Source organism: Pagrus pagrus (assembly GCF_965226575.1).
Source record: "Pagrus pagrus genome assembly, chromosome: 2".
Taxonomy (NCBI): domain Eukaryota; kingdom Metazoa; phylum Chordata; class Actinopteri; order Spariformes; family Sparidae; genus Pagrus; species Pagrus pagrus.
In genome coordinates, this window is record NC_140186.1 from 3,840,332 (window position 1) to 3,856,029 (window position 15,698).

The 15,698-nt window shown below is 44.2% G+C and overlaps 1 protein-coding gene across 2 annotated transcripts; it reads left to right on the forward strand.

The window, feature by feature from the left end:
* Positions 1–400: 400 nt before the first annotated feature.
* On the forward strand, positions 401–12,483 carry LOC311269673 (uncharacterized protein). 2 transcript variants are annotated; one of them, XM_084373998.1, is made up of 3 exons: positions 401–561; positions 961–1,353; positions 12,432–12,483. In XM_084373998.1, the coding sequence occupies exons 1-3, from the start codon at positions 545–547 to the stop codon at positions 12,463–12,465; spliced, it is 444 nt and encodes a 147-aa protein (XP_084230124.1). In that variant the 5' UTR covers positions 401–544; the 3' UTR covers positions 12,466–12,483. The 2 variants fall into 2 exon arrangements, with proteins under 2 accessions (XP_084230124.1, XP_084230123.1); XM_084373997.1 differs by lacking the exon at positions 12,432–12,483 and adding an exon at positions 8,095–8,256.
* The last annotated feature ends 3,215 nt before the right edge of the window (positions 12,484–15,698 follow it).

Below are 15,698 nucleotides of genomic sequence, written 5' to 3' on the forward strand. Positions count from 1 at the left end.
GGACCTCCCCTTACATACCGCTAATAACATTTTATTGATTCCTCTGCGTTCTGTCATGGTCCGTTCATTTTAGTTTACTGTATCTGTGTCTTATGTGTTGTGTGTGTGTGTGTTTCCTTCCTGTTTTCTTGTGCTCCTCACCTGTCTTGTATGTTTAATTAGCCCCGCCCTGTTACCTGAGCTCCTCCCCAGTCTGCTCTCCCTCCACACCTGCAGTGTATCTCCCTCATTAGCTCTTCCCTCCCTCCAGTGTTTTCCCAGCCTATCAGCCCCTTCTTTGTTTCTAGTGTTTGTTCGGCTCACTCCACCTGCACCTCATCCCCTCGTTAGATTAGTTTGTATTTAAGCCAGTGTTTTGTTCAGTCATTGTGGACTCATCTGTTCAGTTTCTGTGATCCTGCTGTCGAGTTTCCCTGGTGATGCTGTTCCTCGCGTTACCCTAATCCTGGATAAACTTCAACCAATGATCCAAATGCAAGAGACAGGCAGGCCGGCAGATCGGTCGCAGAACGTTTACTCGAGATAAACCGCAGGAACAGGATAGATGAACAGCAGGATCAGGTAAACACAACAGATGACTCGACAAAGGCTCAACTAATGACTGGATTTAAACACAAACTAACGAGGGAATGAGGGGCAGGTGGAGAGAGGCGGAGAAACACAGGTGAGGGGAATTAGTGGAGGAAACAATGATCAGGGGAGGAGCTGATAGGCTGGGACGAACACTGGGAAGAAGAAGCTGTGTCTAATGTTGCCATCTTCCAGGATATTTCCATGAGCTTTTCATCCCCAGATTAATTCCCACATTCTTACTCTCTCTTTGTTGCTGGCAGTGACTGTTTCTTTGCTCCGGGGGGCCGATCACTGTATGTGTTCATGCCCATCCATTTACTCAGTGAGTTACAAAAACTTCTATTTTCTTCCCTCTCCCGTCTCTTCTCCCTCCATCTCCTCTTCCAGCTCCATGCTGTCCCCCCTCTATCAGGACCATGGCGGCTCGGTGGTGTGGCCCCAGACCTCATCCTGCTCCTCCTCCTCTCAGGGCGTCCACCGGCCCCTACGCTGCCCCCCTCCCCCAATCAGCGGGAGCAGCGTGGGCCCCAACCCCACCTACTATCACGCTGTCTACGACGTCCGGGTCGACCAGTACAGAGATGTGCCCTTTCTCGGTGGAGGCGGTGGCTACGGGGTTCGCTCCGGCCGGTGCTCCTTGTCCCTGGTCACCAGCAGCAATGACCCCACGGTCCCGCTGATCCGCAGGAGGGGAGGACTGGTGGACCACCGGGATGTCATCCTGGCTCACCAGGCACACAAGCGGCACAACACGCCGCAGGCCAGGAGGAAACAATGGGAGTGAGTACAGATCACTTTTTACTACTCAGAATAGCAGTGTGGGAGTCTCCTGGATGATTTCGTTATGTTATAGGTTTACATTTTGCCATATCAGTTAACGGTATTTGAATTTTTCTGATGTTTCTGAAAACTGAACAGTTATTTTAGCCACATCTCGCCACTCAGCAGCCATTTGGCAACGCCCCTGGACAGCAACAAAACCAGGCCCCTATTTGAATGAATGGGAAGAGCGCCGTAACTTCACTTTCAACGCTCACCGGGACTTAAATCTGAAGAAAAATGCTTAAAAAGTTCAGTGACTTTGCCCCAAATTCAGGTTTAAAATGATTTCTTCCTACAGGTTATACTATTATGCATGCGCACACAACACCAGCGTCTCTCACGGCCCAATCCAGTGCGATGCCATCAGCTCACCCCACAACAGCACTTAAACAAATGCAGTTATTCACAGTCCGTCTGCAACTGCACCAAATTGTTTGAATCGTCGTGAATCTCAACTGTACGCTCGTGTCGGCGCTACAACATGATCCGCGTCTGAAATCTGTTTGAATAATTTTTCCTCCTCCATCTCTCTGTCTGTCTGTCTGTCACTCACTGAGGAGAACCAGGTGCGGCAGTACAGCAGACTACATGCTGCACAGTGCCAGAAACAGGTTATGATCACTTGAAGGGTAAAAATGTCATAAAATGGGAGAAGTTGAGGAGACTTTTGATGCCAGGAGGAAACCAGGAAAGGGCGATGACATAAAACTAGGAGGGTTGGCAGTCATGAAAACAATTTTAAAATTCATGTCCACGTACATGAATGCTGTAGATGATACGCCGTGACGATTTCATGAACTGCTGTGATACAGAATTGGGAGGGAAACCCGGGCCAGGTGGCATATGGTAGGTTTATCAGAGCTTGTTTGTTGAAGCAGCTGCCTGCTGCTGCTGCTGCTGTTGCTGCTGCTGGAAACTCTGGATGATGAACGAAAACAGTAAATGTGCAGTAAAAACCAAAACTGAAAGCGCCTAAAATGCCCAGAAGAATATAAATACATCGGAGAAGCTTTAAAACTGCAGTGAAGTTGGTAAACGATGAGTAATCAACAACGATGGAAGTGTTTTTATCATCAAATCAGCTTGTGTCAGAGCACCAGGGAGTGCTTTACCTCCACCTCTCTATCTATACGTTCATCCCTCCACCTGCCCCTCTCCACCCTCCTCACCCTCCTCACCCTCCTCTCCAGTTGTTTCCCGTAGAGACACTATTCATTATCCTGCACGCCTCATAGCTTACATGTGCAAAAACTCCTTCAGCTTATCTGTTACCTACCAAACACAGCCCCCCCCCCCCCCCCCTGCACAGGTTACCTAGAGACAGCGGAGGAGCCATAAAACATAATTACTATTGTTCAACACTAATTGCGGTAATCATATCTGGGATCTAGCAGTCCTAACAAGGTCCCAGTTTATCCAATCAGAAATTATCAAATACAGGGTGTGGACAAAGTCTCAGAGGAAAAATACTTCTACTTAATAAGTAAGAGCTGCGAGGGGGAATCATATCGAGTTGCACAGCAAGTACAAGTGTTCGAAAGCTGTTTTAAAGTTACATCAGTCAAATGCTTTTGCCAAAATTCTCATGTTATAGTCACATTTTTGTGAAAGATCTAATGTAGGAGACAATTCAGCGCCACGCAGTTTGTGTTGTTAGAAAGAGCAAAGGAGAACAGATGGACGGATGAAACCAAAAACTTCATGCCCAGTTCACACTACGGGATTACAGCCATGGTTTCCATTTGCACACAACAGTTTTTTTGTGGATCCCCGACAAAAAGCCTCCAGATCAGAGGCAAACTGGCGCTCGATGGGCTGAGCGTGAATTGTTCAAAGACACGATATCCGGGAGCTCTGCCGAGAAGACGTCCGGATCAAGCGGGCTAAATAGTCTGGTCGTGTCGGGGAGCCATGCGACGAGCTGCAGCCAATGAGAGCACACACTCGCTTCTCATCCACCGTTCTGAAACCAGTCTTACCGTGCCTCTATTTGTAAGAGGGTTGGAGAGGTTGGGTGGTTTGGCAGGGCCGCCAACAAGGGGATGAAGATGCTAGTCACTTAACCCCGAGCTTTGGGTCTAGCTCTTGAAATAATCTGCCAATCGTTGCTGCCTCTGTATCATAGTTTGTGGACCAGACAGACTCGTAAGGAAGTCCTCCTGGTGAAAGATCTTTAAGATTCATGTTATTTGCCCACGTCATTAATTATTTTACTCAACATTAGGCCTTTGCAGTGGTTGTTCATCGATCCCAATTCAAGAGTGGAGAACAGACTCAACTTTTCCAACCGTGGGTTCATCAGAAGGCAATTTGGCCCCTCAGAATCGGAAGCTATAAGATGTATTGCAAAATCAATACATCGTGTCCAAATAGTGCGAGAGCTTTTTAGTACAGAGGGGATTCAAACAAGTGAGGAAATCAATAGCTGTGTGTCTTCATTGATTGTACGTCTCAGGAAGACGGCTCAGAAAAGGGAATGTTTTCTTTAATAACACGAGCTGTATCTGTAGATTTAACAAGTACATACTGTCGACGTCGCCGCCAGCTCGGCAAGAAAAAGCCTTGAAACAGCATTTAAGAATCCGGTTTGGTTTAAAGCATCAAGAATCAGAAAACAAGAAGTTGTTATATGATTATCTGGGCGCCACCAAAGAAAACTTGTCACTTTATAGTTGCCGTAAATATTTTTTAGGATGGAAATGAACTCTTCTCGTCGTGTCTCTCGATAGAAGAGGGAGAGTCTGCAGGTTTTTTCGAGCAATCAAACTCCTCAGCAGTTGATTTTGACTAACACACCTTCAAACAGAGGAAGTAATCAGCGAAACGAAAGTGAGAGCATGCAGACTGTTCACTCACGATGCCACACGGCTGCTCTAAACCTGAGTTCACTCGCCGACCAGCCTCCTGACGAAACCGGGCTTTTCCCGCCGCAGGGCGCCATGTCCTTGAGCCGGCCGAGTCCCGGGCTCTGTGACAGAAACATCGGGTGGTGACTGAGGGAGACTTTCACGTCTCCTTGTTCTGTATGATGGACAAACAAGCAGAGAAGACGGGCAGGCAGACAGCTGCTGACCCAGTTGCAGATCAGACCAGGTGTGTCAGCGCAGCCTGGAGGGGCGGCGGCTGATTTTTATTAGACATGACAGGTTAAAACCCCACTTACCCTGTCACGCAGTAGATCCACAGATGGAAAGATTGACGATAGGTTGGAAGGATTTTTTATTACCCTCTGGTCCCGTGTGACTGTCTGCCCTCGCCACTCCCTCTCCTTTAATGCCCCCCTCCTCCGGCAGTCTCAAAGGTAGTCCATGCCGAACACAGCTGATCACACCCAAATGGCAGATACAAGCAACGGGAGCGACGACTGCCGCAGCAGCTCATCCGTCCTTTGCCATTACTCCCGTCTAATTGTGATTGAGAGCATGTTTACGGCTTTCGGCTGGATCACCTGCCTCTGCCTTCTCTGGCACCACACTCAGTTCAATGAGTTCATTATTGGCAGGACACAGAGAATCCATATGTTGCCAAAAAAAAGTTAAAATCAATCACATAACAAAAGAACATATTAGTTAATGAAGAAGAGATGAAAAGGATCCAGAAGATGGATGTTTGTGTTACAACGGCACGAGACGCAGACGTCGACGTCCTGCTAACATGAATGATCTCAAATAGTTTGAATTCATAATAATTGCAGTGTAACTGTGGTTGTTTCTGTTGTGTCGGCAGTAATGTTGAGCTTTTTATATTTCAGAGTTGGTAGTTCAGTGCAGATTCTGCAGAAATATGGCACATTGTTTTCACCATCAGTAAAAAAAAATCCATCTGAAAAGGAGGGGAGGGAATAAAAAGCGGTCCCAGTGCTGTATTCACAACTCTTGTTGTTCTGTGGTGTACCCTGTGGACCGGTCCAGTTCTGGAGAGGTGTGTGTGTAAGTCAGCGTGACAGACTCTGCCTCATAAAGCGGAAAGACTGGAGACTGAGGAGACTGTTGAAAGATGACAGCACTATTTTTTTTTTTATTATTGAATTTTATCAAGTAGTTCAAGGAAAAGGAAGATGAGCTAATGGCTAATGTTTAGAGTATTTGCATCAGAGGTGGCAAAAGTACATACATCCTTTACTCAAGTAGAAGTAATAGAGTACAGGCTCTGAAATGTACTCAGAGTATCAGAGTAAAAAGACTCCCTCTGAAGGACGTTTGTGGTCAAAGCTAACTGAAGCTAACGTCATATTCATATAATTCAAACTCCCAGCTGTTCCTGAACGCACCACAAAGATAGTTGATGAGTCTCGATGACGCCAAATAAAAATAATCTATAATTCCCCTCAAATGCATTCAGATTAAAGTAACGAGCCTGCTTTGAAGATGTAAGTACAGATCTTTGTGTTCAGATGTAGTGAGGAGAAGTCAAAAGTTGATGGGGTCATAAAAAATGAACTCTACGTTTTTTTATGTGACACATCTTGTGGACTTGACCGTGTTGATTGTAGGTTGTTGTGGAAGTGAGAATCAACATCTCATTCGACTTCTTCACCCTGTTGTAATCATCCTTTAAGGTCAAACCAGACACTCTCCTTCTTCGTCATGCTCGTGATTCTTTAACCTCTTCGCCGTCACCAGCGTTCAGTTACTGTAGATGTGTTTTTTTAGGCTGTGACATTCCTAGAGGTCGCAGTAAGCTGAGACAGTTTGTGGTTTAGAGAACAAGAGGCAAAAATAGGTCAAGACAGGGGTCAGAGGGAGGAGTCGACCCCCTCATGTGTTCATGTTGAAGCAAGAGATGATGTTTTTGTCTTTTTGTGACAATAAATGAGCCAAAAACAAGCGAAGAACTGCTGTATTCATGGTTAAATCTGCAATGTCTTGGTTGACATTGTGATTTAGAAGTGAACGAACAGTCTTTTTTGTTTTTTGGATCATCTGATGTCGTTGGAGTGAGACAGACTTCATTAAATGACTTGAGTTTCAGAAAAATTAAAAATCCCTCCAGCAAGGAGAAATGACTGTAACCCATTTTATATGAGGGATGACTCACCTAACCATCTTCATTAAAAAAGGCTTCCCATCGATGGAAACGTAATTAAACAAAACAAACTGAACAGCAGTAATAACAATTACGACACTGACACCGAACTGATTCAACCAGAGAACTTCATTTTTAGTCATTTCATAAGCCCAGACACCTGGTGGTGCGGTGGTCGACATCAATCCCAGCTAATCAAATCTGCAGCTCCCGCCTCGTACAGACAACACACCTGCTGTCACGCTGACACTTCAGTGATGGAGGATAGAAAGCTTCTGCTCATAACGAACCGGCTGCAGCACATGAAAAAATGCTTTAATATACTTCACCTCTGAGATGTGACACGTGTGATGGTTGTCTCCTTCGTCTTAGTCGAGCTTCGTTTCTGGACATTTTGTCTTTTTATGTTTTCCATCTGTGTTGGTGCGCAGCAACGGTTTGGATCGGTTAAATTCACACATCACACCACAGTTACAGGATTATTACTTCGCAGGAAGATCTTAGGATCTAACAATCGTTGTGTTTTTGTTACCTTCGAATGACCTTTTTTATCTGCAGAGGGAGCAGGTCCTCTTCTGTAGAGTCTGCCATGTTTCTACAGGAGCCTGGAATGGACAAACCAAATGCTTGCTCTAGAGAGGGCATTTGATTGAGGGAAGGGTGAGACGAGGGGTATATTGTTGGTTGCAATCTGCAACCTCACCCCAAGATACCACTAAATCCCACACACTTGACAAAGAGAGGTTTCAATCGAAATTAGACAACTTCCCCTCCCACTATTGTTCAATAATTAGGCGCAGCTTCGTTGACATTAACAGCTGTTTGTGCTAATTACCAGTCAGGTGTCATTAGACCACTGCAGAGGAGGAGGACATCTCAAATGGTGAGGGGGTCGAGAGGGTGGAGCTGGGGAGGATGTCCTGATTGGATCTGTGACACGCCATGCAAGTGATTTGTCAATCACAAGGTTGCCACGCCCTAAAGTAAACCCTGCTGTGAAGAAGACCGTAATTAACAAAATGAACATGGAATGAAAAGAGAAAATTGCACAGGTGGAAACACCTGTTCATGCTGATTCAAGCACTGTCATGGTGAGGCTTGTAGAAAATGAAATAAATTAAAGAACACATTTTAATTAAAGCAAAACCATCTTCTGTCCTTCTTCCTCTCCGTCTTTTATACTACCTACTCCGTCCGTCTCCGTCCTCCTCTCTCTCCTCAGAGGGAGGTGGCAGCCATTTGCAGTGTCCTCACGCTACAGCTACTACTTCTCGCCAAAAGCTATCATCGCCACGAACCACTCTGTGTGTGTGTGTGTGTGTGTGTGTGTGTGTGATCAGACACACACTCATTTTCATTCATTTCAGGTGCATAAAACATACCATAAATAGTTTTTGTCCCCTTTATAACCAGAGACAAGTGTCAGGCCCGGCACGCAGCAGGAAGACAAAGAGTACCTGTTCAAAGACGGGCAGCTCGTGTTTGCTCGCGGTGCCGAACTTACTCGAAAAAGTAGAAGAAGAAGAAGAAGTCAGCTTTGAGTAAAAGGAAGAAAAATCCAATAACTGTCAGGCATTGATTCACTTTTAATCCACAACGAGAAACAAAAGTGCAAATTCTCCACAGATGGTGAGATTTTCACTTCCTTGGTGTTATTTCCTTCATTTATTTCAGCTTCATTGTTGTCACAAAGTTAATTTGGAGCACATCTTGGAGCACAGCGACGTGTGAAGCTACACTGAAGTCCGACAGGGCAACAAACGCACACAGTCAGTCAGACGATCAGACGGGCTGAAAACAAACCAACATCCGGACACAGTGAGGTGTGTGAGGGCTCGGCTCTGCCTCACACTGATGCGCTGGATCTGTGTCATCGCTCTGAGCTGCTTGACTCAGTTTTAGTGGAGGTGAATATTAGAAGTTTGGTCGCATCTGATTAAAAATGTAACAATAAATGTTGAATTCTTGATTAGATGCAGAATTTGAATAACTGGATGTCACTTTTTAGTTATTTGCATAATATTTTCTTTTTTTTCTCTTTTTCTGCAACAAAAAACATTTTCCAACCTTTTTACAAAAGTCAACTTCAAACCCTTATAAAAGGTTTTTGTCATTATTCCACAATGGTCCTCTAAACATGAGCTGATTCGCAGCTTGTCCACACTTACATTTTTCTTTATAATTTCTATAATTTCCTGAGCTGAGCAGATATCCATGAGAGTTTTAAAAAATCAATCAAGTTATGAGGCGACGATGCAAGTTTTTACTTTCTTTCTTCCTTTTTTTCTCTAGTCGTTAGTTGCAAAGGATCATGGGAACCTGTATTTCCATTTCAAGGTGACCAAGGTTAATTTATTTATCACTTTACAACAAAACTGGTTTTATTTGTGAACAATTATGAAATGAGTTACTACATGTGACAAACAAAAATCTGTGGGGCTTTTTCTTAAAATACTAAAAACAGTGATTAGTCATTAAAGGAACAGGTCAGTCGATATCTCCTCAACCCCATGCTGATGGAAAGTCAGATGAAGTAGATGGGGACTTGTTTTAAAAGATAAAATAATAAATCCAATTTTTAAAGACTTGAGATTTGAAAGATTTCAACTTCTTCAAGAGCAAGAAAACCCGACATTTTGTAAGATCGTCCTTCCTCCAGTTGGTCTCTCCCTCGTTTGATCCGTCACAATTAGCACCAAATTACCTCCGAGGAAACATTCTCTCTTTCTCTGCCAGGCGGCAATTATGTCTCCATGACATGTTTAGGAAAAACTATGTATAAGTGTTAAATGTTTGAGAGACGGGACTGTGTGAGGAGACATATTACAGTGAAGGTGGAGGGGAAAAGGAAAACGTCTCCCTCCCCCCGGTCTCTGTGGCCCTGTCTCTCCCTCAGTGACTGTCTCTCTGTTGTGTTGTATTAGTGCCAGCATCAGTCAGTTTGTTTTGCTGGCTTGGCGACGCCACTCTGCTGCCAGCTGCACTTCTGACTGGAGAGTGCACATCATTCATTTTAATATTTATTCTCTCTCCTTCCCATTCACCCACCAGTCCTCTCCTTCCCTCCTGTTTCCTTCCCTCCTCTCTTACGTCTTCCACTCCTTCCTGTTCACTTCTCGTTCATTCATTTGTCCCTCGTCAACCTCGCCTCCCTCCTCTCCTCGTTACTTTTTATGTCTCTGTGAGAGCCGCGCTGGGAGGCTGGGAGTGTTTTCAGGCTGTCTGTGATGCCTTGAGGGAATTTTTCTTCAAATTTGGCACAAATGTCCAGTTGGATTAAAAGATGAACAGAGTAGACTTTGGTGGTCAGAGGTCAAAGGTCACTCTGACCTCAAAGAAGGATATAGGATATAATTCACTGTTAAACTTAAAGGTAGAATCAGTAGGATTTGTCCCAGCTGTTCCTAAACGCACCACAAAGACAGCTGATTGTTGAGTCTCATTCCCAGGACGTCAAATAGCCACATTTTGGGTTGGTAAAGCGTCCCGAGCAGCAACAAAGTGAGAAAATAAGACAATCCAGGCAGAGGGCTGCAGGGTCTCTGCAGATACGAGACACTAACGCGACCTTTTCTCCTCGTTCCAGCCTCGCTCTCTGTCTGTTTCAGCCTTGTGATGTTGGGAAGGCAGCGTGTCTGTTTCTGTCTTTGTTTCGTCTCGCTACGTCAGCCGTGCGTGATGTGCATCGATGAGTAAGTTTGGAAGGCAGCACACTTTATGCAAAGTGAAAACAATCCCCTCAAATGATTTCAAACTAAAGTAAAGAGCTTGTTTTGAAAATGTTAGGAGTAGAAAGTTCAGATATTTGTGTTCAGATGTAGAGAGGGAAAGTCAAAAGGTGAAGTTTCTATTATATACGTATATTATGAGTCTTGACTGACCTGAATGTAAACTGCAAACTGACCTTTCTCCTCCTTTATTTAAACACGTATCATATGTCGCCATGTTCAGCTGCTCCTGCTGGTCTGATGTGAGGGCCAGTTATTCGTAAAACAGCACAACGGTTGCTTTTCAGAAACCCCACAAACGAATACTATTTTTAAATATTTGTGTAAACGGACAAAATGCTGTCGTGTGTCTGCGGAGGACGGTCTCACATTATGAGGCCGCTGCAGGAGCCTTCATCTCTCCGCCATTTATCCCTTTCATCCAAATCCTCAGTGACTCACCCTACTTCCTTCCCTTTGTTTCACCTCGACCTACCCACCTCCACACGCACGCGCACGCACGCACGCACGCACGCACGCGCACACACACGCACACACACACACACACACACACTGGCAGGTCAGTTTGATCAAAGGTCTGATGGATCTTTGACTGACAACTACTCAGAACGACACACACACACACACACAGGACCAAAGCGCAGTGTGAGCAGGAGGTCGCGGGCGTCCTCGTGTAGGAAGCTGCTGCCCTCTTGTGTCGACGCTGATGACTGAGCTCGTTATCTGTGTTTGATTTTATGTGTTCGAGACCATAAATCAGAGTTCCCTCTCTCCGTCTGTGTGTGTGTGTGTGTGTGTGTTGGTAACAGCAAGGTGATACAGGACTCGATGCGTCACGCTGACACACGCTGTGACGCAGTTGGGCTCCGTGCCCACACATGCACACACACAAACACACACACAAACACTGGACTTGATTTACAATAATGTTTGGGAAACCGGGTTTCAAGGGTTTGGAGCTCCGTCGTGGTGCCGAGTCCAGGACGTTTTGAATGCGGTGCATTCACCCAAAGTTGACAGAATAGAGAACAGGAGCACATTCCCACGTCAATCTTCTGTTTCTTCCTGACCCTTTTGGAAAGCATTTTATATGAACTTTTATCACTTTGTCTCTTGTAAAATGTGCATTTACTAACTTAGGAAGTGCTGATTGTGCAGCACAAACTGGAATAGATACAAGATAGTCTCATATTTTGAGATGACTCATGTACTCTACTAAAATAACTACATTTTGCAAACATTTTGTTTTTTCCTGCTTACTGTACGTACGTACTGTACGTCTCAAAACAATCCTGAACATCCAGGTTAAGAACGCATCGTCCTTGTGCTTCAGAGGAGGTCGCTGCGATAAGAGAAACTGGACTAAAAACTAAAGTCATCAAGGGGAACGATGGAGCGAGAGACGCAGCAGATGAGTGAAGACATAGAGATGTACTTTGGAAATAAAAAAAAGACAGGAGGAGGAGCTCAAATATGAGCTTAAGGTGATAAAGAATAAGGAAGTGATGCAGAGTGGAGATTGAGGACAGGGAAGCAGCAGTGAAGAGAACATCAAGGTGTTGTAAGAGCGGTCAACTGAACTATTTATCTGTGGACCAGCTGTGTGATTTTTAAGTAGGTGACAGGAAAAAGAAAGAGTCGCTGCAGGAGTTTGTGTGACCACTAGGTGGCAGCAGACACAAACACATGCGAGTTCAAACCAGTGAGGACACTGAGCAGCAGTGATTTAAGATTTTGTTAGAGACACAGGATCTTTTATCAACAAACGTGTGTACACTGGTGGAAGATCTTTTTCCTTTTTCAAAGTAAAAGTAGTGTTACCAAGTGTAGAAACACTCCTGCATTAAAAACCAACACTTTAAGGTCCAGTGTGAAGGATTTAGGGAGATTAAGGGCCAGAAATCGAATATAGTATTCATAAATATGTTGTCATTCGTGTATAATAACCTGCAGGTCCTCTTCCACACAGTCGGCCGTGTTTCACAGCTCCCTAGAGCTGTCAGACCGAAGGCTCAAGAGAGGGCCTTTCACGATTTTGAGGATTTAACAGCCACAGTAGAGGAGGGTGAGATGGGAGGCAGTGAGCACCTGCACCGCTAGATGCCACTAAATCGTACACACCAGACCTTTAAATGAGAGTACAGATGTGATCATTACCATACTTATGTACCAAGATTAAAAGGACTCAACACTGTGAAACACTCATAATGACAGACGTAAAAAAAACAGAAGAACGACCTGAGGCGGCGGAGAAACCAAATTCTTTGTTTTGTCCTTTTTCAGAGTTTCAGCGTGGTCCCTCCAAGATAACAGATGATCTGTTGTTACTCCTAAGTGCTTAAATGAAGATAGATTTTCTCATTATGAATAACAACAGATGTTTCACGAGGATGGACTCATTTTGATTACTTTATATCAACTTCAAAGCACATTTGGTCTCACCAGATATAGTAAAAACATCACATTACGACAATATAACAAGTCTCATCTCGTCACAACTATTACACAACAATTAATGCAACACACACGTAATATACAGCCGACATTCAACACAGATGATTGTGCATTTTCACCCTGAGAGATCAGTAAAGTCTCATATTAATCAATGATAAGTCATCATCATTTATTTGGTGAATATATTTGGCATTATTAGTCATTACAATAACTTATTGAACACACGTTGTAGATTAAAAAGGACAATATTTGTCTCTAAACGGTCATGAAGACGTATGAAGTAGCAGAAAATGGGAAAAATCAAGTATGCTAAAGTCCTCAAAACTGCACTAAAGTGCGTTATTACTTTAACTTACTTTGTGTGTGTGTGTGTGTGTGTGTGTGTGTGTAGTAATACAGAAATTGGCAGTCGCTTCATTATCTGCAGTACCTCATGTGACCACAGAGTGTCAGTAGAGGACTGCCCAGATGAATCAGCCATGATACCAAACACATCACACACACATCACCACCACACTGCCACCATCACCACATACACAATACCAGTGTCATCATGTTACACTGGGACCAACATGTAAACAGCAGCGACTCACACTCTTTATATAGGACATCGTTTAAAGCCGACAGCATGCAGAGTCCAGTTTTATCATTTCTAGCAGCCGATCACATAAATCACATATGCAAACTCAACATTTACAGTTAAATACGTGTGAGGGGGATGAATGTGAGAAACAACAGACTGTAAAGCTTTTTTCCTGCATTAAAAGCCTGACTGCTCAGCAGATTCCTCTCCTGGATAAATAGAAGGTTTTAGAAATCATTGATTCGTCCTTTATTTTAATGAGGAGGAGTCCACCGGGAACGTGTTCTGCTCTCTCCGAGGAGCCAAAGGCAGCGGGTTTAAACAAATATCCTTCTCCTAAACCACGCACAGGGAAATGCATGTACTTCATGCATTAATACACACCGTCATGCTGTATTAATACACTTAACCCTTACGGTTCCACAGCACTGTCTAAACGTGGGTTATCAGGGGGAACATCGACAGACGATCACAGGTTTCAGCCTGTATTTCTGTCCATTAATGTGATTTTTTTTTTTAAAAACTAAAAACTGGACGTCTGGTGAAATGTATTGAGCACGATGCTGTGGAACAATTCCTATTTCCCACATTATATACTGTTCCAGTGGAAGGGCTGTAAATCAGCCTGTGGGGCTCAGAGGTGGAGGATTTTGGGTCGTAGCCCAGCAGGAGGTGGTTTTTTTTGTTTTTTGGCTGCTGCTCCATCTACACCATTTCTAATAGACCCCATTCACATTTTGGCTTGTGCGAGCAGCTTTGCATTTTCAGCGTTTTCTCCCCCCCTCGATGCCGGGAGTCGAGATGTACTCTCGCAAATTAAAGTGCAACACATTAAATGCTAGATATATTTATTCTACTGCCTCGGTCAGAAAAAAAACAGCACCTCACAGGTGATTTTGTGGACGTCTCGTGATTACAGTGGACCCTGGGTGTGTTCGTTTTGTTGTGTCAGCCCCGGACGGCCCACCGCCGCAGCAGAGAGGCCAACACAGTCAGCCTATCAATTAGCTAATAGTCTTAGTCACAGTTATCTTCCTGTAATGACACAGCCATTTCTCTGCTCGGAGCCAGAGAAGGCCTCGTTGTGGATGGTGGTTGTGTTTTAGGGTTGGCCTGCACAGCATGGCGATAATGGCAGTGGTGGAGATTTCTTTTTGGAAAGCCTTGTTTTTCTCCCACACGTGGCAAAGAAAAGCAATTAGCAGAGTCTAATTCGCCGTGTAGAAAGTAGAGTTTGACCTCTCGCAGAAGTTCACCGCACATTTCCTATTTGTCCCGGTCCTTTAATTAACCTTTGAGACAACATATGAGTGTTTTGCTGCTTAGCTGGTGAGTTTGAAAATACATGAAACAGCTTAAACATGATAGTAATATTGCAGTTCTTCTATCTCAGTGGCAAAGATCATTCAATAATCGGGTCATAGAAAATCATCTGTCGAAGAACTGTCGACTAAAACTACACTGATTATCCTTTTTCTGTTTCAGGCTCGGTGGCATAAGTCCTCACAGCTTAATGACAACACAGGTTGTTCGTCTCTGCTGTCTGGAAATTTCCATTTCCATACTAACAATCAATAGTATTAAGGATTTTCTTTCTCAGTGTGTGTGTGACCTGGAGGGGTCATGATGTTCCCGTTTCAAACTAAGATTTCCTCTCTCCCGGTGTCTTTGCCTCCGTCATGATGTCCATAGAAGCTGCTGAGTTCTGGTGCCACTCCTCGGCTCCATGAGGAAAATCCATCTGGCGGTCAAAAATTAAAAAAAAATGGCTACCTGAGCTTAATAGCTAATGGCAGCTACAGTATAGCAGCAGTTTCTTGTTATTTTAGCTCCAAGCAAAGCTATCCCTCCATCTTAGTGCCGCAAACGCACCTCTGATGGGAGATCATACCTGCTCAGCCCTTGTTAAAGATCCCCATTCTCCCTATTACAGGTCAATGTGCCATCAAAATGATTTTGCTAAAGTTGCTTTGAGTTGCTGTCAGACACTACTGGGTTAATGTTTGCAAAAGTATGTGGCTGCAGAAAAATTATTATTAGGTCTTAGACTACCGCTTGATGCAAAAGGCATCCTTGTGACAAGTCATGTTTTTTAGGTTGACTCCACCCCAGCGTCCTCCCTAAGAGGCTTCACAACACGCTACCTAAGTGCCATTATTCGCACGGCCCCAAGAGGCTCACTTGTCATGAATAACACAAACGGCAGTAGGTTCGTTTCACATGTTTAATAAATGAGTGATGCCGCCATTAGTCTGGTGAGCACAACCTAAAAAAATCTCGTGATACAGTGTGATGAATGACAAACAAACTCCTGCCGGTGACGATGCAAAGTTATGATGAGTCATAAGTGTTTAAGATGTGAGTTTACGGCTCCCTGCGGAGTCGACCAGTGAGTGTTTTATGAAGGGAATAATGAATGAGTGAACGAGGGAGTGCTCCCCTCCTGATTGGTTCAGGGGTGACTGCATCATTTGCGGTGGATGACATTTGTTTTTTTCTTAAGAGCTCTTTAC